Source organism: Cebidichthys violaceus, unplaced genomic scaffold, assembly GCF_023349555.1.
Source record: "Cebidichthys violaceus isolate CVI_PGR_0920_01 unplaced genomic scaffold, fCebVio1.0.p SCAF_41, whole genome shotgun sequence".
NCBI classification, from domain to species: domain Eukaryota; kingdom Metazoa; phylum Chordata; class Actinopteri; order Perciformes; family Stichaeidae; genus Cebidichthys; species Cebidichthys violaceus.
In genome coordinates, this window is record NW_027176606.1 from 1,431,279 (window position 1) to 1,458,964 (window position 27,686).

At 39.7% G+C, this 27,686-nt stretch overlaps 3 protein-coding genes across 4 annotated transcripts; all 3 read left to right on the plus strand.

The window, feature by feature from the left end:
- Positions 1–188: 188 nt before the first annotated feature.
- Positions 189–5,725, plus strand: LOC137885918 (macrophage mannose receptor 1-like). The gene is made up of 6 exons (XM_068728267.1): positions 189–209; positions 1,713–1,812; positions 2,882–2,922; positions 3,115–3,492; positions 3,846–4,184; positions 4,774–5,725. Exons 2-6 carry the CDS (start codon positions 1,742–1,744, stop codon positions 5,163–5,165), a joined length of 1,221 nt encoding a protein of 406 aa, XP_068584368.1. The 5' UTR covers positions 189–209; positions 1,713–1,741; the 3' UTR covers positions 5,166–5,725.
- Positions 5,726–7,930: 2,205 nt separating this feature from the next.
- LOC137885923 (macrophage mannose receptor 1-like) lies at positions 7,931–11,892 on the plus strand. Its single transcript, XM_068728273.1, has 5 exons — positions 7,931–7,979; positions 9,049–9,089; positions 9,282–9,659; positions 10,013–10,351; positions 10,941–11,892. Exons 2-5 carry the CDS (start codon positions 9,056–9,058, stop codon positions 11,330–11,332), a joined length of 1,143 nt encoding a protein of 380 aa, XP_068584374.1. The 5' UTR covers positions 7,931–7,979; positions 9,049–9,055; the 3' UTR covers positions 11,333–11,892.
- Positions 11,893–14,120: 2,228 nt separating this feature from the next.
- LOC137885928 (macrophage mannose receptor 1-like) lies at positions 14,121–18,058 on the plus strand. 2 transcript variants are annotated; one of them, XM_068728284.1, is made up of 5 exons: positions 14,121–14,146; positions 15,216–15,256; positions 15,449–15,826; positions 16,182–16,520; positions 17,110–18,058. In XM_068728284.1, the coding sequence occupies exons 2-5, from the start codon at positions 15,223–15,225 to the stop codon at positions 17,499–17,501; spliced, it is 1,143 nt and encodes a 380-aa protein (XP_068584385.1). In that variant the 5' UTR covers positions 14,121–14,146; positions 15,216–15,222; the 3' UTR covers positions 17,502–18,058. The 2 variants fall into 2 exon arrangements, with proteins under 2 accessions (XP_068584385.1, XP_068584386.1); XM_068728285.1 differs by having other exon boundaries at positions 16,182–16,490.
- The last annotated feature ends 9,628 nt before the right edge of the window (positions 18,059–27,686 follow it).

The following is a 27,686-nucleotide window of genomic DNA, read 5'->3' on the forward strand; positions in this document are numbered from 1 at the left end:
ACTGGATTCTTCCAGCAGATGGCAGCAGACTGAGCGCAGCAAGAAGCCCACTGATGACGACAGAGTCTCATTTCAACTCAAATTGGACAATTAAGAGCAACAGCCAATCACAGTGGGAGGTAGTTATTGTCGGTGCAGCAGCTGCTCTCAGTTTCTCTGATTGTTTTCCACAAGTTTTGATTATTAACCATTACATCATGCAGCTGAGGGTGAGTCCAGTTATGCTGCAATTCATATTGTTGTCTTTACAGTTTTCTTTTCTCGTTTATCTGTTTCATATAAGTTCATTAGACACAAAAAAAGTAGATCAAGAAGTTTACTTCACTTACTTAATATTGTATTGATGGATTAACATAAATCTTTCTTTAAAATCACAATTAAGAGATGAAAACTGAGAATATTGTCCTGGAATAGATTTACTTTTATTTGATCTAATTCAAAATGTACAACCAATAGTTAATTATGGCAACTTAAAAAACATGTTCTTCTGGTTACTTTACTTAGATCATATTTCTGACATGTTAGTGTGATGATTGGTGCACAGTGGGGAGATTAACAGAAGTGTTTGTATGCAGCACAGCTACAGAGTGGTGTTGATCTCACTCTGTAGACTTGTATACATGCCTCTCTATCAAAGAGTGAATAAAGTATTAAGCCTCAAGTGGAAAAAACGAAGACGGGCGAGATTAGTGAGCATGGACAGGATTATTCCCTGGACATGAATTTACAGAAGTGGTATCTTGGATTCAGCCCCATACTGATTCCATGAAGACACAAACAAAGAAAACAACAATGGCTCAATTCTTTGCTTGTTTCCCGCTCCACACACACAAAGTCACCTGTCATCAGAAACTAAAGGACTTGGGGAAATAATAGTGACACACTTAGAATGTTAGGGGCTGAAAAAGAGACAGAACGTGTGTTTTAGTTGTGTTGAACATGGAAAAACAACTGCTTGATTAAAGGACAGGTGTGTAGCATTTAGGGGCATCTATTAGCAGATATGGAACATAATTCATGAGTGTATAATCACCTGAAACTAAGAATCGTTGTTTTTGTTTGCTTGGAATGAGCTCTCTGCAATCTGCAACCTCACCACTAGATGCCACTAAATCCTACACAGCGCTCCTTTAAGACGTATCTTTTACTCTACTGTGTTGTTTGTATGTAAACATGCATCAAAAATGAACAGTAACAATGTAAACAGAGCCATTTCAATGTTTGAGTAGTTTAGAATACATTGGTAAAAAATAAACTGCACACCAAAAGCCCAAAACTTATTCATGATCATATCAATTGACTGATCTTGTAATGGAATTCTATATCATCGTGAAATGATGGGATTGGTTACATTGCCAGTATGAATAAATGAATAGAAAAAGTACCAAAAAATGGTTTAGAATCATGTTGGCGTCACACTAACCCTCAAACTCAGGAGGAAAATATTAACTTTGGATTTTACAAATTGAATTGTTGGCAAAGCAAGAATGTGTATTTTCAGAACAGTTTACATAAATGTAAAGTATTCTCCTTATTAGTATATTTCTTTGGAATGACGTCGTTCACCTGCGTGTTGGACAGTCAACAGGGTAGTGTGTTCCTCTTTGTTTACCTGTTATATCATGTAAATGACTGGTCATCAATGGACCCTTTCTCCTCTGTGATGGACGTCTCCGACTTCTGTATTTCAATATTCAAATGTTGGCATTCAGGAGGCTAAAAGAGAGCATCTGTCTGGTTGATGTGTGAGTCTTCATCAGTACGTGAGGAGAGACACCAGCGTGAAGCGTCTAAGAGGAAGACTCACAAGATGTAAGTTACCATTCTTTACTGTCATTTTAATATCGTGTTTATTGTGCAGAGGTGGACAGAGAAACATTGTCTTTCTTCAGTTTATATTTCACGTAATCCAACATCAAATCAGATTTGACACTTTACATTTTTTTATTTGACTTACAGAACAAATCTGCTTATTTCTAACAAGGTTTATAATCACAATTGATTGTATTTAAATCTGAATTTTACTCAATGTTCACTTTTGTTTTTGTATAAAGTGTGGACACAATGAGAACAAAAATGAATAATCCAGCATGCAGCTTTCTCTGCAGACAATACTCAGGGCTAAAAAAGCACCTTTTACTTTTTCTGCCTGTTTCTGGATTATTTATTTTTTTTACATTTTTATATTGTTGTATTAGTGAATACTAATTATCAGCAAATCTTACTTCTCCAATGACACTAAATATCATTTGCAGTAGGGTTTGTTCACTCATAATACAGAAACCTGACCAGACTTTATTTTATGATTCATAACGACAGCACAACTGTAATTGCAACTTTGCAGTGTAATACGTAATGTTCTAGCTGTGGACACAATAACAAGAACACCTGACAATATAATGCAATCAGTTAGAATGAATGCTCACAGTACAATGTGTAGTTTTTCATGACATTGAGTCAGAAGTCCGTTGACTTGACTGATTCATTGTCATGGTCGATAGCATCTCACAAGGTGTTCCTCTTATTCCTTGTATCACCTGTTCATTGAAGAAAATGACAATAATTCTGATAATAGAAGCAAACTCCAGAACATCACAAGCTTACACAGAAGCATTCATTTTAGTTTGTTGTGTTATCTGTATTTTATTCAAATAAGTAATGTGGGATAATATAAAATACATTTATGCATGCGTATTCTTAGTTCTGGTTTGACTACATTTGCATATTTCCTACCATTCCTCTTCCTTATTAGACTTAACTGTGTATACTGGAGGCAGTGATCGTGTTTTTTTTATCATAACTGAACAAACAGATGGAGACAAGCTGTTCAAATAATTGTGTTTGGTTCACTGCACTCTAAAATATCCGTTTCATCTAACAGAGCAAACATGCAGTGGACTCTGTTTGTGCTCATTCTGATGGGTAAGTGGATCATCTGCTACTGTTTTCATTTCTTTTAGCTAGAATCACTTCAGCTAACAACAGTTGTACGTCTCACACTACTTAAGAGCACTCAGAGCCCCATTTTAAATGAAGGGGCATGATGTCATTTTATAACATTCTTGCTATTCTCTCACCGCCAGTACTGAACACATGTATTGTCTCTGTTATCAGGTCAGTGTTCCTTCTGTCTGTGTCGCCTCTACGAGTACCACTTAGTTAAAGAGAAGAAGAGCTGGGAGGAAGCCCAGACGTATTGCAGAGAGCGTTACACTGACCTGGCCAAAGTGTTTGACATGACAGACATGAAGAGACTCAATGACTCAGCAAGTCATCAAGGTGAAGCCTGGATTGGACTGCAAAACCAAACCAATGTGAACAGGACGTGGCTCTGGTCTCTGCCAGAGGTGAAGTTCAGTGATAGTGAGACAGAATGGGAAGATGGGGAGCCGAATGATTATGGGAACAATCCTGAGAACTGTGTGATGATGGTGAATCACAAATGGCACGATGTCCCGTGTTCTCAGACACATCTATTTATCTGCTACGATGGTGAGAACATGTGGCTAATAATGTTATGTGTATACAGAATATCACCCTGTCTAACTATAGTTTTCCATGTGGACATATACTTCATCTTTTTTTTGGAGGTATGGGGATAAAAACAAAATGAATCCTTATCAAGTATAGACTACTTTAATTTGTATAATGTTCTACAAGAAATGATGTGATCCACCTTATTATCCCAAACACTTTCATCTAGTAAATATCTGAAACTGTAGTGAAGTCATGTTAATCTATCTCACATGTTTATTTCACATGTTTAAAGTAAGAAAATATGATTTTATGAGAGGAAATAACTAATAATAATGTGTATTTATTAAGTTTTTCTGTTCATTCCACAGAAAAAAAGCAAAAGAAATTCAATTTGTTTAACGAAATGAAGACATGGCTAGAGGCTCAGAGCTACTGCAGAGAACATCACACTGACCTGGTCAGTGGACTCACTCAGTTAAATGATGAAGAATTCAAGACTGAGATAGAGCCTGAGAATAACAGAGAGGTTTGGATCGGCCTGTTCAGAGACACCTGGAGGTGGTCAGATGAGAGTAGTTTATCTTTCAGGTTCTGGGATCCGGATCAATTTGAAGATGAAGACGACAAGAAGTGTGCTATGACTGTGTCTAATGGAAAATGGAGCTCTGATGAATGCAGTAAGAAAAAACCCTTCTTCTGCTATGATGGTGAGTACTTATTATGTACATGAGCTCCATCTGCTTCTTCATGTTAATCCTGTTCATGTTAGAGACTTTGTTATGATGCTGCTATAAAATAAATGATCACTTAAAGGTCCACTGTGTAGGGATATGGCACCATCTAGTGGTGAGGTTGCAGATTACAACCAGTTGAATCAAGACCAACGTTGGTTTCTCGTGTTTTTGTTTTCCGTCCCTGGAGACCACAACAACGGTGTCCCCTCTGTGTTTACCGACCACGGTCGGGTAGTCAAAGCAGGTTGATTTGTCTTTTCTGGGTTACCGTAGAAACATGGCGGCCGGCTCCTTGAAGAGGACCCACTCCGTATGTTGATATAAACGACTCATTCTAACCAAAACACAAAGATTACTGTTTTCAGGTGAATATACACTATTATAAAAACAATTGATCCCTTAAAAGTTGTGGAAGACATTTAAAGATCATCAGCATCAGCACCAAACATGTAGGCAGTGATTTAAAGTGACCATATTGGAGCGCAGTGCTCTCAACCATCAAGAGAACATCAACAAAGCTGCTGCTATGATCCTGTGTTTGTGTCTATCTCTACTGTGACAGATAAACTGATCCTGATCAAGGAGAACAAGACCTGGGAGCAGGCCTTGACTCACTGCAGAGAGAACCACCGTGACCTGGTCTCCATCACTGACCCTCAAAAGCAGAGATGGGCCGAAGAGGTAGCCAAGCAGGCCAACACTCCCTACGTCTGGACGGGACTGCGCTACACCTGCACTCTGGGTTTCTGGTTCTGGATCACTGATGAGGCCGTCCACTACAAGAACTGGGAACCTCAGCATGAGATGGATGAATGTGACATGGATGAATGTGACATGGATGAATGTGACATGGATGAATGTGACATGTCTGGAGCCATGGAAACAGGAGGAGAGCATAAGTGGTTCAAGAAGAATGCTTCCATGGAGTTTAATTTCATCTGCACTAAGCGTTAAAACCCAATCTACTGGTGACGGGCGTTCTATATATTTACTCAGGGTTTTTGCAGTGGTGTGACTTTTATGTATCCTTATCCTCTGGGTTTATGGAATGGCATTCTGGGAAATGTAGGAATCTCCAACAGCAGATTTTATATTGGGGAAAGTGGCTACATGTAAGTCAATTAGAACGTTTCACAAGATTACTAAGAATGTGACCCTGTAGCAGGTTCTTCTGTCTCCTTATTGTGATCCAGGAACACCTGAATGATCACTTATTACTTTATGAAGTTGTTGTTTTGTCTTTCTCTTAAAATATAGATTGTTTATTCATCTTTTGAGGGTTGCATTGTATGGTTGGAATGGGAATAAATACAACGATTTACATGCTGGTTTGATTTTGCTTCCACATATTAACAATGGAACATTTTGCCTTCTTTTATATCCCGTTATGTTGAGTAGCTGGTTGTGGTTATATGCTTTCATCATGTAAAATCTTCATCTTTGACGATCATTTATGGAGTTCTATGTAAACAGATGATTGCTTTCTCTGAGGATTAATAAACTGTTAAATCATAGAGTGGTCTTCTCTTTTTTTCTGCCTGTTTTAGCCCAAACTATTCTTTCCTTTAACCTATTCTTAAACCCAACCAAACTATCCAACTGTCACACCATGAAACTGATTCATTTTTAAACATTGATTTTTAATTCACAGACAAATGATTTTCTTCATCCAGGTCAGAAAACACTCCTATGTTTCGTCCTAGAAGTTGGTTAAAAATGACATATTTTGGGTCTCAGATTCTAATCTACTCTCTTGTAGATGTTGCTTCTTATATAAACTGATTGGTTGATTTTATTTCTCTCCAGGAATGAGTCAGCAGACACTGGATGTTCAGATTAACAAACATAAATGCTTTTAAATGCATGTTAGTAAATGAAATCTATGTAATTCAGTAACTTTCTGATACAATCCACCTCCCCTCTGCTCCCAGTCTGAATTGGTCTGAAGACTTGGAGGTGCTTTACATTCTGTACTGGATTCTTCCAGCAGATGGCAGCAGACTGAGCGCAGCAAGAAGCCCACTGATGACGACAGAGTCTCATTTCAACTCAAATTGGACAATTAAGAGCAACAGCCAATCACAGTGGGAGGTAGTTATTGTCGGTGCAGCAGCTGCTCTCAGTTTCTCTGATTGTTTTCCACAAGTTTTGATTATTAACCATTACATCATGCAGCTAAAGGTGAGTCCAGTTATGCTGCAATTCATATTGTTGTGTTTACAGTTTTCTTTTCTCATTTATCTGTTTCAAAAAAAAAAGTAGGTCAATAAATTTACTTCACTTACTTAATATTGTATTGATGGATTAACATAAATCTTTCTTTAAAATCACAATTAAGAGATGAAAACTGAGAATATTGTCCTGGAATAGTTTTACTTTTATTTGATCAAATTCAAAATGTACAACCAATAGTTAATTATGGCAACTTAAAAAACATGTTCTTCTGGTTACTTTACTTAGATCATATTTCTGACATGTTAGTGTGATGATTGGTGCACAGTGGGGAGATTAACAGAAGTGTTTGTATGCAGCACAGCTACAGAGTGGTGTTGATCTCACTCTGTAGACTTGTATACATGCCTCTCTATCAAAGAGTGAATAAAGTATTAAGCCTCAAGTGGAAAAAACGAAGACGGGCGAGATTAGTGAGCATGGACAGGATTATTCCCTGGACATGAATTTACAGAAGTGGTATCTTGGATTCAGCCCCATACTGATTCCATGAAGACACAAACAAAGAAAACAACAATGGCTCAATTCTTTGCTTGTTTCCCGCTCCACACACACAAAGTCACCTGTCATCAGAAACTAAAGGACTTGGGGAAATAATAGTGACACACTTAGAATGTTAGGGGCTGAAAAAGAGACAGAACGTGTGTTTTAGTTGTGTTGAACATGGAAAAACAACTGCTTGATTAAAGGACAGGTGTGTAGCATTTAGGGGCATCTATTAGCAGATATGGAACATAATTCATGAGTGTATAATCATCTGAAACTAAGAATCGTTGTTTTTGTTTGCTTGGAATGAGCCCTCTGCAATCTGCAACCTCACCACTAGATGCCACTAAATCCTACACAGCGCTCCTTTAAGACGTATCTTTTACTCTACTGTGTTGTTTGTATGTAAACATGCATCAAAAATGAACAGTAACAATGTAAACAGAGCCATTTCAATGTTTGAGTAGTTTAGAATACATTGGTAAAAAATAAACTGCACACCAAAAGCCCAAAACTTATTCATGATCATATCAATTGACTGATCTTGTAATGGAATTCTATATCATCGTGAAATGATGGGATTGGTTACATTGCCAGTATGAATAAATGAATAGAAAAAGAACCAAAAAATGGTTTAGAATCATGTTGGCGTCACACTAACCCTCAAACTCAGGAGGAAAATATTAACTTTGGATTTTACAAATTGAATTGTTGGCAAAGCAAGAATGTGTATTTTTAGAACAGTTTACATAAATGTAAAGTATTCTCCTTATTAGTATATTTCTTTGGAATGACGTCGTTCACCTGCGTGTTGGACAGTCAACAGGGTAGTGTGTTCCTCTTTGTTTACCTGTTATATCATGTAAATGACTGGTCATCAATGGACCCTTTCTCCTCTGTGATGGACGTCTCCGACTTCTGTATTTCAATATTCAAATGTTGGCATTCAGGAGGCTAAAAGAGAGCATCTGTCTGGTTGATGTGTGAGTCTTCATCAGTACGTGAGGAGAGACACCAGCGTGAAGCGTCTAAGAGGAAGACTCACAAGATGTAAGTTACCATTCTTTACTGTCATTTTAATATCGTGTTTATTGTGCAGAGGTGGACAGAGAAACATTGTCTTTCTTCAGTTTATATTTCACGTAATCTAACATCAAATCAGATTTGACACTTTACATTTTTTTATTTGACTTACAGAACAAATCTGCTTATTTCTAACAAGGTTTATAATCACAATTGATTGTATTTAAATCTGAATTTTACTCAATGTTCACTTTTGTTTTTGTATAAAGTGTGGACACAATGAGAACAAAAATGAATAATCCAGCATGCAGCTTTCTCTGCAGACAATACTCAGGGCTAAAAAAGCACCTTTTACTTTTTCTGCCTGTTTCTGGATTATTTATTTTTTTTACATTTTTATATTGTTGTATTAGTGAATACTAATTATCAGCATATCTTACCTCTCCAATGACACTAAATATCATTTGCAGTAGGGTTTGTTCACTCATAATACAGAAACCTGACCAGACTTTATTTTATGATTCATAACGACAGCACAACTGTAATTGCAACTTTGCAGTGTAATACGTAATGTTCTAGCTGTGGACACAATAACAAGAACACCTGACAATATAATGCAATCAGTTAGAATGAATGCTCACAGTACAATGTGTAGTTTTTCATGACATTGAGTCAGAAGTCCGTTGACTTGACTGATTCATTGTCATGGTCGATAGCATCTCACAAGGTGTTCCTCTTATTCCTTGTATCACCTGTTCATTGAAGAAAATGACAATAATTCTGATAATAGAAGCAAACTCCAGAACATCACAAGCTTACACAGAAGCATTCATTTTAGTTTGTTGTGTTATCTGTATTTTATTCAAATAAGTAACCTGGGATAATATAAAATACATTTATGCATGCGTATTCTTAGTTCTGGTTTGACTACATTTGCATATTTCCTACCATTCCTCTTCCTTATTAGACTTAACTGTGTATACTGGAGGCAGTGATCGTGTTTTTTTTATCATAACTGAACAAACAGATGGAGACAAGCTGTTCAAATAATTGTGTTTGGTTCACTGCACTCTAAAATATCCGTTTCATCTAACAGAGCAAACATGCAGTGGACTCTGTTTGTGCTCATTCTGATGGGTAAGTGGATCATCTGCTACTGTTTTCATTTCTTTTAGCTAGAATCACTTCAGCTAACAACAGTTGTACGTCTCACACTACTTAAGAGCACTCAGAGCCCCATTTTAAATGAAGGGGCATGATGTCATTTTATAACATTCTTGCTATTCTCTCACCGCCAGTACTGAACACATGTATTGTCTCTGTTATCAGGTCAGTGTTCCTTCTGTCTGTGTCGCCTCTACGAGTACCACTTAGTTAAAGAGAAGAAGAGCTGGGAGGAAGCCCAGACGTATTGCAGAGAGCGTTACACTGACCTGGCCAAAGTGTTTGACATGACAGACATGAAGAGACTCAATGACTCAGCAAGTCATCAAGGTGAAGCCTGGATTGGACTGCAAAACCAAACCAATGTGAACAGGACGTGGCTCTGGTCTCTGCCAGAGGTGAAGTTCAGTGATAGTGAGACAGAATGGGAAGATGGGGAGCCGAATGATTATGGGAACAATCCTGAGAACTGTGTGATGATGGTGAATCACAAATGGCACGATGTCCCGTGTTCTCAGACACATCTATTTATCTGCTACGATGGTGAGAACATGTGGCTAATAATGTTATGTGTATACAGAATATCACCCTGTCTAACTATAGTTTTCCATGTGGACATATACTTCATCTTTTTTTTGGAGGTATGGGGATAAAAACAAAATGAATCCTTATCAAGTATAGACTACTTTAATTTGTATAATGTTCTACAAGAAATGATGTGATCCACCTTATTATCCCAAACACTTTCATCTAGTAAATATCTGAAACTGTAGTGAAGTCATGTTAATCTATCTCACATGTTTATTTCACATGTTTAAAGTAAGAAAATATGATTTTATGAGAGGAAATAACTAATAATAATGTGTATTTATTAAGTTTTTCTGTTCATTCCACAGAAAAAAAGCAAAAGAAATTCAATTTGTTTAACGAAATGAAGACATGGCTAGAGGCTCAGAGCTACTGCAGAGAACATCACACTGACCTGGTCAGTGGACTCACTCAGTTAAATGATGAAGAATTCAAGACTGAGATAGAGCCTGAGAATAACAGAGAGGTTTGGATCGGCCTGTTCAGAGACACCTGGAGGTGGTCAGATGAGAGTAGTTTATCTTTCAGGTTCTGGGATCCGGATCAATTTGAAGATGAAGACGACAAGAAGTGTGCTATGACTGTGTCTAATGGAAAATGGAGCTCTGATGAATGCAGTAAGAAAAAACCCTTCTTCTGCTATGATGGTGAGTACTTATTATGTACATGAGCTCCATCTGCTTCTTCATGTTAATCCTGTTCATGTTAGAGACTTTGTTATGATGCTGCTATAAAATAAATGATCACTTAAAGGTCCACTGTGTAGGGATATGGCACCATCTAGTGGTGAGGTTGCAGATTACAACCAGTTGAATCAAGACCAACGTTGGTTTCTCGTGTTTTTGTTTTCCGTCCCTGGAGACCACAACAACGGTGTCCCCTCTGTGTTTACCGACCACGGTCGGGTAGTCAAAGCAGGTTGATTTGTCTTTTCTGGGTTACCGTAGAAACATGGCGGCCGGCTCCTTGAAGAGGACCCACTCCGTATGTTGATATAAACGACTCATTCTAACCAAAACACAAAGATTACTGTTTTCAGGTGAATATACACTATTATAAAAACAATTGATCCCTTAAAAGTTGTGGAAGACATTTAAAGATCATCAGCATCAGCACCAAACATGTAGGCAGTGATTTAAAGTGACCATATTGGAGCGCAGTGCTCTCAACTATCAAGAGAACATCAACAAAGCTGCTGCTATGATCCTGTGTTTGTGTCTATCTCTACTGTGACAGATAAACTGATCCTGATCAAGGAGAACAAGACCTGGGAGCAGGCCTTGACTCACTGCAGAGAGAACCACCGTGACCTGGTCTCCATCACTGACCCTCAAAAGCAGAGATGGGCCGAAGAGGTAGCCAAGCAGGCCAACACTCCCTACGTCTGGACGGGACTGCGCTACACCTGCACTCTGGGTTTCTGGTTCTGGATCACTGATGAGGCCGTCCACTACAAGAACTGGGAACCTCAGCATGAGATGGATGAATGTGACATGGATGAATGTGACATGGATGAATGTGACATGGATGAATGTGACATGTCTGGAGCCATGGAAACAGGAGGAGAGCATAAGTGGTTCAAGAAGAATGCTTCCATGGAGTTTAATTTCATCTGCACTAAGCGTTAAAACCCAATCTACTGGTGACGGGCGTTCTATATATTTACTCAGGGTTTTTGCAGTGGTGTGACTTTTATGTATCCTTATCCTCTGGGTTTATGGAATGGCATTCTGGGAAATGTAGGAATCTCCAACAGCAGATTTTATATTGGGGAAAGTGGCTACATGTAAGTCAATTAGAACGTTTCACAAGATTACTAAGAATGTGACCCTGTAGCAGGTTCTTCTGTCTCCTTATTGTGATCCAGGAACACCTGAATGATCACTTATTACTTTATGAAGTTGTTGTTTTGTCTTTCTCTTAAAATATAGATTGTTTATTCATCTTTTGAGGGTTGCATTGTATGGTTGGAATGGGAATAAATACAACGATTTACATGCTGGTTTGATTTTGCTTCCACATATTAACAATGGAACATTTTGCCTTCTTTTATATCCCGTTATGTTGAGTAGCTGGTTGTGGTTATATGCTTTCATCATGTAAAATCTTCATCTTTGACGATCATTTATGGAGTTCTATGTAAACAGATGATTGCTTTCTCTGAGGATTAATAAACTGTTAAATCATAGAGTGGTCTTCTCTTTTTTTCTGCCTGTTTTAGCCCAAACTATTCTTTCCTTTAACCTATTCTTAAACCCAACCAAACTATCCAACTGTCACACCATGAAACTGATTCATTTTTAAACATTGATTTTTAATTCACAGACAAATGATTTTCTTCATCCAGGTCAGAAAACACTCCTATGTTTCGTCCTAGAAGTTGGTTAAAAATGACATATTTTGGGTCTCAGATTCTAATCTACTCTCTTGTAGATGTTGCTTCTTATATAAACTGATTGGTTGATTTTATTTCTCTCCAGGAATGAGTCAGCAGACACTGGATGTTCAGATTAACAAACATAAATGCTTTTAAATGCATGTTAGTAAATGAAATCTATGTAATTCAGTAACTTTCTGATACAATCCACCTCCCCTCTGCTCCCAGTCTGAATTGGTCTGAAGACTTGGAGGTGCTTTACATTCTGTACTGGATTCTTCCAGCAGATGGCAGCAGACTGAGCGCAGCAAGAAGCCCACTGATGACGACAGAGTCTCATTTCAACTCAAATTGGACAATTAAGAGCAACAGCCAATCACAGTGGGAGGTAGTTATTGTCGGTGCAGCAGCTGCTCTCAGTTTCTCTGATTGTTTTCCACAAGTTTTGATTATTAACCATTACATCATGCAGCTAAAGGTGAGTCCAGTTATGCTGCAATTCATATTGTTGTGTTTACAGTTTTCTTTTCTCATTTATCTGTTTCAAAAAAAAAAGTAGGTCAATAAATTTACTTCACTTACTTAATATTGTATTGATGGATTAACATAAATCTTTCTTTAAAATCACAATTAAGAGATGAAAACTGAGAATATTGTCCTGGAATAGTTTTACTTTTATTTGATCAAATTCAAAATGTACAACCAATAGTTAATTATGGCAACTTAAAAAACATGTTCTTCTGGTTACTTTACTTAGATCATATTTCTGACATGTTAGTGTGATGATTGGTGCACAGTGGGGAGATTAACAGAAGTGTTTGTATGCAGCACAGCTACAGAGTGGTGTTGATCTCACTCTGTAGACTTGTATACATGCCTCTCTATCAAAGAGTGAATAAAGTATTAAGCCTCAAGTGGAAAAAACGAAGACGGGCGAGATTAGTGAGCATGGACAGGATTATTCCCTGGACATGAATTTACAGAAGTGGTATCTTGGATTCAGCCCCATACTGATTCCATGAAGACACAAACAAAGAAAACAACAATGGCTCAATTCTTTGCTTGTTTCCCGCTCCACACACACAAAGTCACCTGTCATCAGAAACTAAAGGACTTGGGGAAATAATAGTGACACACTTAGAATGTTAGGGGCTGAAAAAGAGACAGAACGTGTGTTTTAGTTGTGTTGAACATGGAAAAACAACTGCTTGATTAAAGGACAGGTGTGTAGCATTTAGGGGCATCTATTAGCAGATATGGAACATAATTCATGAGTGTATAATCATCTGAAACTAAGAATCGTTGTTTTTGTTTGCTTGGAATGAGCCCTCTGCAATCTGCAACCTCACCACTAGATGCCACTAAATCCTACACAGCGCTCCTTTAAGACGTATCTTTTACTCTACTGTGTTGTTTGTATGTAAACATGCATCAAAAATGAACAGTAACAATGTAAACAGAGCCATTTCAATGTTTGAGTAGTTTAGAATACATTGGTAAAAAATAAACTGCACACCAAAAGCCCAAAACTTATTCATGATCATATCAATTGACTGATCTTGTAATGGAATTCTATATCATCGTGAAATGATGGGATTGGTTACATTGCCAGTATGAATAAATGAATAGAAAAAGAACCAAAAAATGGTTTAGAATCATGTTGGCGTCACACTAACCCTCAAACTCAGGAGGAAAATATTAACTTTGGATTTTACAAATTGAATTGTTGGCAAAGCAAGAATGTGTATTTTTAGAACAGTTTACATAAATGTAAAGTATTCTCCTTATTAGTATATTTCTTTGGAATGACGTCGTTCACCTGCGTGTTGGACAGTCAACAGGGTAGTGTGTTCCTCTTTGTTTACCTGTTATATCATGTAAATGACTGGTCATCAATGGACCCTTTCTCCTCTGTGATGGACGTCTCCGACTTCTGTATTTCAATATTCAAATGTTGGCATTCAGGAGGCTAAAAGAGAGCATCTGTCTGGTTGATGTGTGAGTCTTCATCAGTACGTGAGGAGAGACACCAGCGTGAAGCGTCTAAGAGGAAGACTCACAAGATGTAAGTTACCATTCTTTACTGTCATTTTAATATCGTGTTTATTGTGCAGAGGTGGACAGAGAAACATTGTCTTTCTTCAGTTTATATTTCACGTAATCTAACATCAAATCAGATTTGACACTTTACATTTTTTTATTTGACTTACAGAACAAATCTGCTTATTTCTAACAAGGTTTATAATCACAATTGATTGTATTTAAATCTGAATTTTACTCAATGTTCACTTTTGTTTTTGTATAAAGTGTGGACACAATGAGAACAAAAATGAATAATCCAGCATGCAGCTTTCTCTGCAGACAATACTCAGGGCTAAAAAAGCACCTTTTACTTTTTCTGCCTGTTTCTGGATTATTTATTTTTTTTACATTTTTATATTGTTGTATTAGTGAATACTAATTATCAGCATATCTTACCTCTCCAATGACACTAAATATCATTTGCAGTAGGGTTTGTTCACTCATAATACAGAAACCTGACCAGACTTTATTTTATGATTCATAACGACAGCACAACTGTAATTGCAACTTTGCAGTGTAATACGTAATGTTCTAGCTGTGGACACAATAACAAGAACACCTGACAATATAATGCAATCAGTTAGAATGAATGCTCACAGTACAATGTGTAGTTTTTCATGACATTGAGTCAGAAGTCCGTTGACTTGACTGATTCATTGTCATGGTCGATAGCATCTCACAAGGTGTTCCTCTTATTCCTTGTATCACCTGTTCATTGAAGAAAATGACAATAATTCTGATAATAGAAGCAAACTCCAGAACATCACAAGCTTACACAGAAGCATTCATTTTAGTTTGTTGTGTTATCTGTATTTTATTCAAATAAGTAATCTGGGATAATATAAAATACATTTATGCATGCGTATTCTTAGTTCTGGTTTGACTACATTTGCATATTTCCTACCATTCCTCTTCCTTATTAGACTTAACTGTGTATACTGGAGGCAGTGATCGTGTTTTTTTTATCATAACTGAACAAACAGATGGAGACAAGCTGTTAAAATAATTGTGTTTGGTTCACTGCACTCTAAAATATCCGTTTCATCTAACAGAGCAAACATGCAGTGGAGTCTGTTTGTGCTCATTCTGATGGGTAAGTGGATCATCTGCTACTGTTTTCATTTCTTTTAGCTAGAATCACTTCAGCTAACAACAGTTGTACGTCTCACACTACTTAAGAGCACTCAGAGCCCCATTTTAAATGAAGGGGCATGATGTCATTTTATAACATTCTTGCTATTCTCTCACCGCCAGTACTGAACACATGTATTGTCTCTGTTATCAGGTCAGTGTTCCTTCTGTCTGTGTCGCCTCTACGAGTACCACTTAGTTAAAGAGAACAAGAGCTGGGAGGAAGCCCAGACGTATTGCAGAGAGCGTTACACTGACCTGGCCAAAGTGTTTGACATGACAGACATGAAGAGACTCAATGACTCAGCAAGTCATCAAGGTGAAGCCTGGATTGGACTGCACAACCAAACCAATGTCAACAGGACGTGGCTCTGGTCTCTGCCAGAGGTGAAGTTCAATGATAGTGAGACAGAATGGAAGGATGGGGAGCCGAATGATTATGGGAACATTCCTGAGAACTGTGTGGTGATGGTGAATCACAAATGGGTCGATATCCAGTGTTCTAAGAGACGTCTATTTATCTGCTACGATGGTGAGAACATGTGGCTAATAATGTTATGTGTATACAGAATATCACCCTGTCTAACTATAGTTTTCCATGTGGACATATACTTCATCTTTTTTTTGAGTTATGGGGATAAAAACAAAATGAATCCTTATCAAGTATAGACTACTTTAATTTTTATAATGTTCTACAAGAAATGATGTGATCCACCTTATTATCCCAAACACTTTCATCTAGTAAATATCTGAAACTGTAGTGAAGTCATGTTAATCTATCTCACATGTTTATTTCACATGTTTAAAGTAAGAAAATATGATTTTATGAGAGGAAATAACAAAACAAAAAAATGTGTATTTATTAAGTTTTTCTGTTCATTCCACAGAAAAAAAGCAAAAGAAATTCCATTTGATTCATGAAAAGAAGACATGGCTAGAGGCTCAGAGCTACTGCAGAGAACATCACACTGACCTGGTCAGTGGACTCACTCAGTTAAATGAAGAAGAATTCAAGACTGAGATAGAGTCTGTGAGTAACATATACGTTTGGATCGGCCTGTTCAGAGACACCTGGAGGTGGTCAGATGAGAGTAGTTTCTCTTTCAGGTTCTGGGATCCGGATCAATTTAAAGATGAAGACGACAAGAAGTGTGCTATGACTGTGTCTAATGGAAAATGGAGCTCTGATGAATGCAGTAAGAAAAAACCCTTCTTCTGCTATGATGGTGGGTACTTATTATGTACATGAGCTCCATCTGCTTCTTCATGTTAATCCTGTTCATGTTAGAGACTTTGTTATGATGCTGCTATAAAATAAATGATCACTTAAAGGTCCACTGTGTAGGGATATGGCACCATCTAGTGGTGAGGTTGCAGATTACAACCAGTTGAATCAAGACCAACGTTGGTTTCTCGTGTTTTTGTTTTCCGTCCCTGGAGACCACAACAACGGTGTCCCCTCTGTGTTTACCGACCACGGTCGGGTAGTCAAAGCAGGTTGATTTGTCTTTTCTGGGTTACCGTAGAAACATGGCGGCCGGCTCCTTGAAGAGGACCCACTCCGTATGTTGATATAAACGACTCATTCTAACCAAAACACAAAGATTACTGTTTTCAGGTGAATATACACTATTATAAAAACAATTGATCCCTTAAAAGTTGTGGAAGACATTTAAAGATCATCAGCATCAGCACCAAACATGTAGGCAGTGATTTAAAGTGACCATATTGGAGCGCAGTGCTCTCAACCATCAAGAGAACAGCAACAAAGCTGCTGCTATGATCCTGTGTTTGTGTCTATCTCTACTGTGACAGATAAACTGATCCTGATCAAGGAGAACAAGACCTGGGAGCAGGCCTTGACTTACTGCAGAGAGAACCACCGTGACCTGGTCTCCATCACTGACCATCACCAGCAGAGATGGGCCGAAGAGAGAGCCAAGCAGGCCAACACTCCCTACGTCTGGACTGGACTGCGCTACACTTGCACTGAGGGTTTATGGTTCTGGGTCACTGATGAGATCGTCTGCTACAGTAACTGGGAACCTCAGCATGAGATGGATGAATGTGACATGGATGAATGTGACATGGATGAATGTGACATGGATGAATGTGACATGTCTGGAGCCATGGAAACAGGAGGAGAGCATAAGTGGTTCAAGAAGAATGCTTCCATGGAGTTTAATTTCATCTGCACTAAGCGTTAAAACCCAATCTACTGGTGACGGGCGTTCTATATCTTTACTCAGGTTGTTTGCAGTGGTGTGACTTTTATGTATCCTTATCCTCTGGGTTTATGGAATGGCATTCTGGGAAACGTAGGAATCTCCAACAGCAGATTTTATATTGGGGAAAGTGGCTACATGTAAGTCAATCAGAACGTTTCACAAGATTACTAAGAATGTGACCCTGTAGCAGGTTCTTCTGTCTCCTTATTGTGATCCAGGAACACCTGAATGATCACTTATTACTTTATGAAGTTGTTGTTTTGTCTTTCTCTTAAAATATAGATTGTTTATTCATCTTTTGAGGGTTGCATTGTATGGTTGGAATGGGGATAAATATGATTTACATGCTGGTTTGATTTTGCTTCCACATATTAAAAATGGAACATTTTGCCTTCTTTTGTATCACGTTATGTTGAGAAGCTGGTTGTGGTTATATGCTTTCATCATGTAAAATCTTCATCTTTGACGATCATTTATGGAGTTCTATGTAAACAGATGATTGCTTTCTCTGAGGATTAATAAACTGTTAAATCATAGAGTGGTCTTCTCTTTTTTTCTGCCTGTTTTAGCCCAAACTATTCTTTCCTTTAACCTATTCTTAAACCCAACCAAACTATCCAACTGTCACACCATGAAACTGATTCATTTTTAAACATTGATTTTTAATTCACAGACAAATGATTTTGTTCATCCAGGTCAGAAAACACTCCTATGTTTCGTCCTAGAAGTTGGTTAAAAATGACATATTTTGGGTCTCAGATTCTAATCTACTCTCTTGTAGATGTTGCTTCTTATATAAAGTTATTGGTTGATTTTATTTCTCTCCAGGAATGAGTCAGCAGACACTGGATGTTCAGATTAACAAACATAAATGCTTTTAAATGCATGTTAGTAAATGAAACCTATGTAATTCAGTAACTTTCTGATACAATCCACCTCCCCTCTGCTCCCAGTCTGAATTGGTCTGAAGACTTGGAGGTGCTTTACATGCTGTACTGGATTCTTCCAGCAGATGGCAGCAGACTGAGCGCAGCAAGAAGCCCACTGATGACGACAGAGTCTCATTTCAACTCAAATTGGACAATTAAGAGCAACAGCCAATCACAGTGGGAGGTAGTTATTGTCGGTGCAGCAGCTGCTCTCAGTTTCTCTCATTGTTTTCCACAAGTTTTGATTATTAACCATTACATCATGCAGCTGAAGGTGAGTCCAGTTATGCTGCAATTCATATTGTTTTGTGTTTACAGGTTTTTTTTCTTAATTATCTGCCAATGCATAAGTTCAGTAGACAACAAAAAAAAATGAAGTCAAAAAGTTTACTTCTCTTACTTAATTAAATGAACAGTAACAATGTAAACAGAGCCATTCAAATGTTGTAGTTTATAAATTAGTCAAATTCAACTGGATGTAATCTGCAACCTCACCACTAGATGCCACTAAATCCTACACAACGCTCCTTTAAGACGTATCTTTTACTCTACTTTGTTGTTTGTATGTAAACATGCATTAAAAATGAACAGTAACAATGTAAACAGAGCCATTTCAATGTTTGAGTAGTTTGGAATAAATTGGTAAAAAATAAACTGCACACCAAAAGCCCAAAACTAATACATGATCATATAAATTGAGTAATCTTGTAATGGAATTCTATATCATCGTGAACTGGAAAAATATTCATGCAATTGGTACCAGAGGAGGGTTAAAAAATAACCTCTATAATATTTGAACATAAAGAAAATTGTGTAGAACGTTCAGCGCAAGAGCTCTTATAGGCAATGATGGAATGTGACGGTTCCCTGTCTGGGTCATTTGTTATGTTCTTTTAAGCCAGCAGGACCAGAGATGCTGATCGTTAACTGGAGACACCTGGGCCCGGTGCTCCCGTATAAAGATCCGCCCTGTTTCTCTCTCTCTCTCTCTCTCTCTCTCTCTCTCTCTCTCTCTCTCTCTCTCTCTCTCTCTCTCTCTCTCTCTCTCTCTCTCTCTCTCTCTCTCTCTCTCTCTCTCTCTCTCTCTCTCTCTCTCTCTCTCATACCAACCACCCATGGAGCAGCGTGGACGGCTCGTGCTCCGCCATTGCAAGATATTTGTTGGTTGTTTTGTACAATAAACCCTTTATTGGTGCAAACTGACTGCGTCTCCCTCACTAGTGCCACGGCTGCGGAGCCAGGTCGTGACAAGTTGGGGGCTCGTCCGGGATCGTTTGACATTGGTCCGTTTGCGGTAGTGGGTATGTAGCTTGTTAGTTTGTTGTAGTATTGCTACTGCTCATGCTTAAGCGTTGGTACGTCATAGAGGGGCGTCACTAAATTATAAATTGGGTTTCCCTGGATTCCCTCGAGTGCCTTCCGGGGTGCGTAATTCCTTTGGGGGTCTTATCGCGGGAAACAGGCGCTTTTGTTTGGGAGCTGCAGTAAGTTGTATATATTTGTTTGTATAGATTTGAGTTCTGCTTTGCGAGTTTTCCCTTCTTCTTGGTGTGAAGTGCAAATCAATGTACGTGTTGTCTGGCTGGCGCACTTAACGTAACTTTGATGCAATCGTTTGCCCACTGTCAGGTTCAGCGGCGTTACCCCTTTGGGTTTCGTCTTGTTTTTTTGTTTTGTTAGTGTTGCGGTGACCGTGGTTAGAGCAATCTTGCTCGGGAGCACATCCATGGTGCTGGGGAGTCGCCAGTTTCTGGTTGCTTTTCCTCGCCACTGGGCTTCAGTGCATAATTACCCACCATCATTAACTGCATGAAGACTAGGGTTGAGTTTTTAGGTAGGTAGTTTATGGTTAGGCAGTCAGCTAGAGGGGCGCACTCGTATGCTGATTAGGCCACAGTCTGTGGTTTGTGCACCACTAGCCTTCACTATTTGTTTCATTGATTTTCATGCACACTGAAGTATGGAGGATGTTGAGAGCTTCTTTGCTTCTCCCTCTGAGAAGGGTTTAGATCTTTGCACAAAAGAGCAACTATTGAAAATAGCAGAATATTATCAAATTGAAGTGGGTGATAAACGTCTAAAGGAGAGAGTGAAGGCCATTTTGAAGTCACATTTATTTGACAAGGATGTTTTGACTGAGAATCCCTCAGCTGTTTTCCCGGAGGCCGCAGGCCCTCCGTCCCAAATAGGATCTAATTTTACGTTTGAACAGCAGAAAGAGTTGCTGATGCTACAACTTGACCACGACAGGTTTAAACAAGCTGAACTGGAGAAAGTATTGGCTGTGGAGAGGCTGCGTCAGCAGACCGAAAATGCCAAATTGGAGAGAGCAGTTTAGACTGTCATTAATTAAAGAAGATAAGTGGTGAGCTTGGTGAGAAGTCTTTAGAGCAACCTGCGGCTGCCTTTGATGTTTTGGGTAACTTGAGGCTCTTGCCAAGATTTTCTGAAAAAGATCCGGAGTTGTTTTTTTCATTGTTTGAGCGTGTGGCTGATGCGCGTAAATGGCCAGATTCATCGCACACACTGATGCTGCAGTGCATGCTGACTGGAAGAGCGCAGGAGGCGTACTCCTCGTTAACTGATGCTGATTGTAGAGAATATTCGTCTGTGAAGGCAGCGGTGTTAAAGGCTTACGAGTTGGTTCCTGAGGCCTACCGACAACGATTTAGGAACTTAAAGAAAGGAGAGAATCAGAGTCATCTGGAATTTGCACGTGATCTGACGATTCATTTCACTCGTTGGTGCTCTGCTTCAGGTGTTGAGGACTTTGACCAATTGTGTGAACTGGTGGTACTAGAGCAGTTCAAAGATTCAGTTCCTGTGCGCGTTGCTGCGTACATCAGTGAGCAGAAGGCCACAAATGCAGCTGCAGCAGCGGCACTCGCTGACGATTACGTGCTTACGCACAGAGGCGGTTTTGCTGATCACAGGACTGGTAAAACTTTCCAAGTTAGAGACGGTAGTAGTCTGCGTAATGCAGACCGGATCTGTAATTATTGTCACAAACGGGGACACTGGAAGGTCGACTGTCATTTGTTGAAACTTCAGCCCAAAAATGCTGCATATGGGTCTCATGCTAAAGGTGTTGGTTTAGCCGCACCCGTTTCTGAAGTGAGCCCTAACTGTCTTGACTTGTGGGTACAAGACTCTGTTCCTCGGAGTTTGGAGGCCTACCGACCGTTTATCCATAAGGGTTTGGTGTCCATGTTAGGTAGTGAGACTAAGGTGCCAGTGACCATCTTGAGGGACACAGGGGCTTTTGACTCGTTCATTCAAGCAAGAGTACTTCCCTTGTCCAGCGAGTCTGATACAGGAGACTTGGTTCCTGTTCGGGGTATGAATTTAAATGTTATGTTGGTTCCAGTGCACAAAATAATGCTCCATTGTGATTTGTTCCAGGGTGAGGCTAAGCTAGCGGTGCGCCCAGCATTTCCAATCCAAGGGATTTCTGTCGTCCTGGGAAACAATTTGGTTGGTGCACGTGTCTGGGCAGATGTACCTCAGCCTGTGGTGCAACCTGTGCCACTGCTGAGTGTAGACCCAGGCAAAAACCAGCATGATGTCCCTGAGGCGTTTACGGCCTGCGCTGTAACACGTGCTATGGCAGCTTCGAAACCTGTGTCTTACTCAGAAAAAGAGAATGTTGCAGCGAAGTTCTCACTACCTCTGTCAAATTTTCCTTTGTCGATATCTCGCAGTGATCTGGTTGCAGGACAGCAGGCTGACCCCTCTCTGAAGGAGCTGTTTCAACAAGTTTGCCCTGAGACTGAGTTACTGGACAGTGCTGGTGGTTATTTCCTTCATGATCTGATGTTGGTAAGAAAGTGGGTGCACCACAGTGGGAGTTTTGTCGGGGAACCAGTGTTTCAAATAATTTTGCCGGTTACGCTGCGTGAGTCAGTGTTAAAGGTGGCTCATGATGAATCAGGACACTCTGGGGTGAAGAAAACGTATGACCGGATTTTAAGACACTTCTTTTGGCCTCGTATGAAACAAGATGTAGGTCACTTCATTAAAACGTGTCACATATGTCAGCTGACTGACAAACCTAATCAGACTCTGAAACCTGTGCCTTTGTACCCTATTCCAGCAATCAGCCAACCATTTGAGCATTTGATAATAGACTGTGTGGGTCCTTTGCCTCGTTCAAAGACAGGTGCTACTTACCTACTGACTGTGATGTGCCGGAGTACTCGCTATCCGGCAGCGTACCCCTTACGCACCATAACTACTAGGTCGGTGGTGAGAGCACTGTCCCAGTTCATTTCGGTGTTTGGCATACCCAAGGTCATTCAGTCCGACCAAGGCTCAAACTTCTCTTCTCACATGTTTTCCCAGGTGTTAAAGCAGCTTCGTGTCCAGCACAACCAAGCCTCTGCTTACCATGCTCAGAGTCAGGGTGCGTTGGAACGCTTCCATCAGACGCTGAAGTCCCTGTTGCGCGCTTACTGCATGGAGCTGGGTAGAGACTGGGAAGAGGGTTTGCCCTGGTTAATGCTGGCAGCTAGGGAGGTGACACAAGAGAGCACTGGGTTTAGCCCAAATGAATTGGTGTTTGCACACACCGTAAGAGGTCCATTGGCGGCCTTATCTGATAACTGGAAGGAGGCAGAACCTCCTAAAGACTTGATTGAGTATGTAAACGGTTTTAGGCACAGGCTTTATAGAGCAGGAGAACTAGCTCGGGAGAATCTGGGTTTAGCTCAGGTAAAAATGAAACGCTTGTATGACCGTCGTGCTGAGCGTCGCATTTTTAACCCTGGAGACCAAGTACTGGCCTTGCTTCCTATAGTTAATTCGCCTTTCCAGGCAAAGTTCACTGGCCCGCATATGGTGTTGAAGCAAACCTCTGCGCAAAATTATGTAATTTCAACACCTCGGCGTAGAAAACCGACCCAGCTTTGTCATGTTAATTTGCTGAAGCCGTATTATGTGCGCACCTCTGAGTCTCCTTCACTTGGTGAGGTTCATGCAGCTTGTGTAGCTGATCCGGTGTTAGGTGCTGATCCGGTGTTAGGTGCCTCCCCACTGAATCTGTTGGGAGGTGAGGAAGACTCGTTAAGGACTCCGGACCAAGCCCTGTCGCATGGCCGTTTGAAAAACTCTGAAACTCTTGTCAAGCTCGATAAGCTGTTGGGGCACTTGCCTGGGTCGCGCCGTGCAGAGCTGGTTCACTTGATCAAGAGTTTTCAGTGCTTGTTCAGTGATACACCTGGTCGCACTCACTTAATTGAGCATGATATCGATGTTGGAGATGCTAAGCCAATTAGACAGAGGTTCTATCGGGTAAATGAGAATAAACGCAAATACTTGGACGCAGAGGTGAACTATATGCTGGAGAATGGTATTGCACTGCCCTGTTCTTCCAGTTGGTCTTCACCGTGTTTGCTGGTTCCCAAATCCGATAATACGCCACGTTTCTGCTCTGATTTCCGTAAGGTTAATAACATCACAAAGCCTGATTCCTTCCCACTTCCCAGGATGGATGATTGTGTGGATCAGGTGGGGTCAGCAAAATTTGTTAGTAAATTTGACCTCCTTAAGGGATACTGGCAGGTTCCTTTGTCCCAGCGAGCACGTGAGATATCTGCCTTCATAACTCCAACTGGTCTCTACTCATACACGGTGATGCCTTTTGGGCTGCGGAATGCACCGGCTACGTTCCAGCGTCTGTTGAATGGAGTTATCGGTGACATGCAGGGGTGTGCAGTCTATTTAGATGACGTTGTGGTTTATTCTGACACGTGGGAAACTCATTTGGAACGTATCCGTGAACTATTTCATCGTTTGGCAGAGGCAGGACTAACAATAAACCTTGCAAAGTGTGAGTTTGCCAGGGCGACCGTGACCTACCTCGGTCGGGTGGTCGGCCAAGGTAAGGTGCGACCCGTCAGTGCCAAAGTTCAGGCCATCGAAGAGTACCCAGTTCCAACCTCAAAGAAGGAGTTGATGCGCTTTCTAGGCTTGGTTGGCTATTATAGAAGTTTTGCAGGAACTTTTCAACTATCGTGGCACCGCTTACTGATTTGCTTAAGGGCAAAGCAAAGTTTATCTGGTCACTGAGCTGTCAAGACTCATTCGTACAAGTGAAAAAAGTCCTCTGTTCTTCCCCGGTTCTGGCTGCTCCGCGCTTTGACAGACCGTTTAAAGTATATGTGGACGCCAGCCATGTAGGCGCAGGGTCTGCCCTCATGCAGGCAGATGACTTGGGAATTGACAAGCCCGTTAGCTTCTTCTCAAAGAAGTTTAACTCCTGTCAGTTAAACTATTCGGTAATTGAAAAAGAAGCGCTAGCGCTAATCATGGCGTTAAAGCATTTTGATGTTTATGTTGGTGGCAGTGGTACGCCTGTAGTGGTTTACACTGACCACAACCCACTGACCTTCCTTAATTCATTGCAGTGTTCCAACCAGAGGTTGGTCAGATGGTCACTGTTTTTGCAGTCGTACTGCCTAGACATGCGCTATGTAAAGGGGACTGACAATGTGGTGGCAGACGCATTGTCCAGGGCTCCTCTGCAATAAGTTGTTGTTGTTTTTGTTTTTACTATATGTCCCTTTCCTTGGTTCTCCTCTTGTCCCTTCCTAACCATTCAAAATGCTTCCAAGGTGCACCGGTTGCTGCAGTGGGAACCTGGGGCAAAAGAGGCTGGACTGTTTAAAGAAAGAAAGGTGGTAAAGTATATTGTGTTTTGGGATTTCAGCCAATTATTGGTATTTTTGAGGTTTTTTTTGCTAAAAAGATTAAAAGAAAGTTGTGTTTTGGTACTGGGTTTCCCTACAGGACCCAGTTCTTATGGGGGGGGGGGTGTGACGGTTCCCTGTCTGGGTCATTTGTTATGTTCTTTTAAGCCAGCAGGACCAGAGATGCTGATCGTTAACTGGAGACACCTGGGCCCGGTGCTCCCGTATAAAGATTCTCACTCACTCACTCACTCACTCTCACACACACACACCACCCATGGAGCAGCGTGGACGGCTCGTGCTCCGCCATTGCAAGATATTTGTTGGTTGTTTTGTACAATAAACCCTTTATTGGTGCAAACTGACTGCGTCTACCTCACTAGTGCCACGGCTGCGGAGCCAGATCGTGACATGGAAGATATCACCAAAGCAGATACTTGCATTCAAGATTGTCTTCAGGATGTCGATGCCATCCTAGTCGGCCACACTCGGCTACAGCTGCCAGTGAAAGCAAAGAGAGAGGAAGAGTGGAGGACCCCTGTGATGCTTACAGGCAAGAGCCACAACCTGGAACAGAAAACGATACAAGACACACCCAGACCCAAAGAGAATGTCTCTGAACTAGTAGTAGAGATCAGCTACAGACTGATTGTGTCATGTATTACAGCCCTATAGAAGCATCTGCATTTGGTATCTCCAGCCGTTTATCAAGGTTTTTCCTTTAATTTGTCACTCGTCTATATGTTTATAAAGATAGTGTATATATTGTTGCAGCTCATTCAATTTAAAAACAAATCAAATGAATTGAAGGTCTCCGAAAAGACATGCATAAATTATTGAAAACAAATCGAGAATAAGGAATGAACACTCGCATGGGATGTTTCCAAAAATGAACTCCCTTTTTACTATATTATAATGTGTATATAAATGTAATATTTGAAATAAAGAGAACCCTCCTTGTAGCCTAGATGAACAGTTCATTGAATGGTTCTGTCGTTATCTCTGGTAGAACCCTGTGTCACAATTAGGTTTTGCCCAATTGTGCCTTCTGTGCCGCTGCCGCCTCCGAGCCGCAGCGGGCTCCAGTTCCTGACCCCGCTGGGCCACCATCCGAGTCCTGTTCCCCGGAGCCCCGTCTCCGAGAGTCTGAATCCTGTTCCCCTCCTGATCCCCGTCCTCTAGACAACAGTTTTTATTGCTCAGGAAAAACTTCCTATAAAAAATGTGCGACTACTGGGATTATCCCACATGAAATGACTCTTTGCTTCTTGAAAGACATCTTCAAAATGCATTTGTAATATTTTTATCTTAATATAGAGTTGAAAGTTTCAACGCATAAATACACAGACGAACAGCAAATAGTCAAAAGCAACGTAGCAAAGAGGTCAGATTTAAAACAAACCAGCAAACTGTATCAACGATTTTTTTTAATTTAGTGTTAGGAAAAGAACATTCAGTGCTCAAATGATGATTATTCCTGTTTCTAAACCTTGCATGCTTACAAAATAATCTAATAGATTAAGATTAAGATCTAATGATCTCATAGATTAAGATTAAGATCTAATAATCTAATAGATTAAGATCTAATGATCTAATAGATTAAGATTAAGATCGAATAATCTAATAGATTAAGATCTAATAATCTAATAGATTAAGATTAAGATCTAATAATCTAATGGATTAAGATCTAATAATCTAATAGATTAAGATTAAGATCTAATAATCTATTAGATTAAGATCTAATAATCTAATAGATTAAGATCTAATGATCTAATAGATTAAGATCTAATAATCTAATAGATTAAGATCTAATGATCTAATAGATTAAGATCTAATAATCTAATAGATTAAGATCTAATGATCTAATAGATTAAGATCTAATGATCTAATAGATTAAGATTAAGATAAGAATTATCTTGCCTTGAACTAGGGGCCAAAGCGTGTATGATCATGATCATTTAATTTATTTGGAGATTTGTGAGGAATTTCAGTTCAGAAGTATATTCGTATGATTAAAATCACACCTGAAGAAAGTATAAAATGTCACAAAATATTCACTTATGGAATGTATTATATGTTTACAGTATATTCACTTGTAGAGGATAGTATACGTGTACCATATGTTACTTACAGAAGTGTTCAACCATAAAATCATAATCATTGAATGTATTGGACTAGAAGTATAGTTACTGGATGTTTAGAGTCAGAAGGGAAAGCGAGGGTTTCAGAGATTTCATGACCATATATGGCAGGGGTCATCAACTATATTTGTCAGAGGGCCAGAATTTTACCAGACAGTCTCCTTGGGGGCCGGACCCTTAAATAAAAATGAAATAAAAATCAAATTTTGGTATAACATTATGATTGATGTTTATTGTTTATACTTTTTCCATTTCATTACAAAACTGAAGGCCTTTATGAGTCAGGCTCCTATCACCTATACCACAGACAACCACCAGGGGTGATAGATATTTTGCCTCAACTCAATTAAGTCAACTTTACTTATAAAGCACTTGAAAAACAAACACCGAGGAAGTGACAGGAAAGGG

Bases quoted from the DNA above. Each gene is read 5' to 3' on its own strand.
- LOC137885918 (XM_068728267.1), top strand. From the start codon at position 1,742: ATGTGTGAGTCTTCATCAGTACGTGAGGAGAGACACCAGCGTGAAGCG. The intron at 2,923-3,114 runs GTAAGTGGATCA...CTCTGTTATCAG, and splicing joins GTTTGTGCTCATTCTGATGG to GTCAGTGTTCCTTCTGTCTG. The intron at 4,185-4,773 runs GTGAGTACTTAT...CTACTGTGACAG, and splicing joins ACCCTTCTTCTGCTATGATG to ATAAACTGATCCTGATCAAG.
- LOC137885928 (XM_068728284.1), top strand. From the start codon at position 15,223: ATGCAGTGGAGTCTGTTTGTGCTCATTCTGATGG. The intron at 15,257-15,448 runs GTAAGTGGATCA...CTCTGTTATCAG, and splicing joins GTTTGTGCTCATTCTGATGG to GTCAGTGTTCCTTCTGTCTG. The intron at 15,827-16,181 runs GTGAGAACATGT...TTCATTCCACAG, and splicing joins TCTATTTATCTGCTACGATG to AAAAAAAGCAAAAGAAATTC.
- LOC137885923 (XM_068728273.1), top strand. From the start codon at position 9,056: ATGCAGTGGACTCTGTTTGTGCTCATTCTGATGG. The intron at 9,090-9,281 runs GTAAGTGGATCA...CTCTGTTATCAG, and splicing joins GTTTGTGCTCATTCTGATGG to GTCAGTGTTCCTTCTGTCTG. The intron at 9,660-10,012 runs GTGAGAACATGT...TTCATTCCACAG, and splicing joins TCTATTTATCTGCTACGATG to AAAAAAAGCAAAAGAAATTC.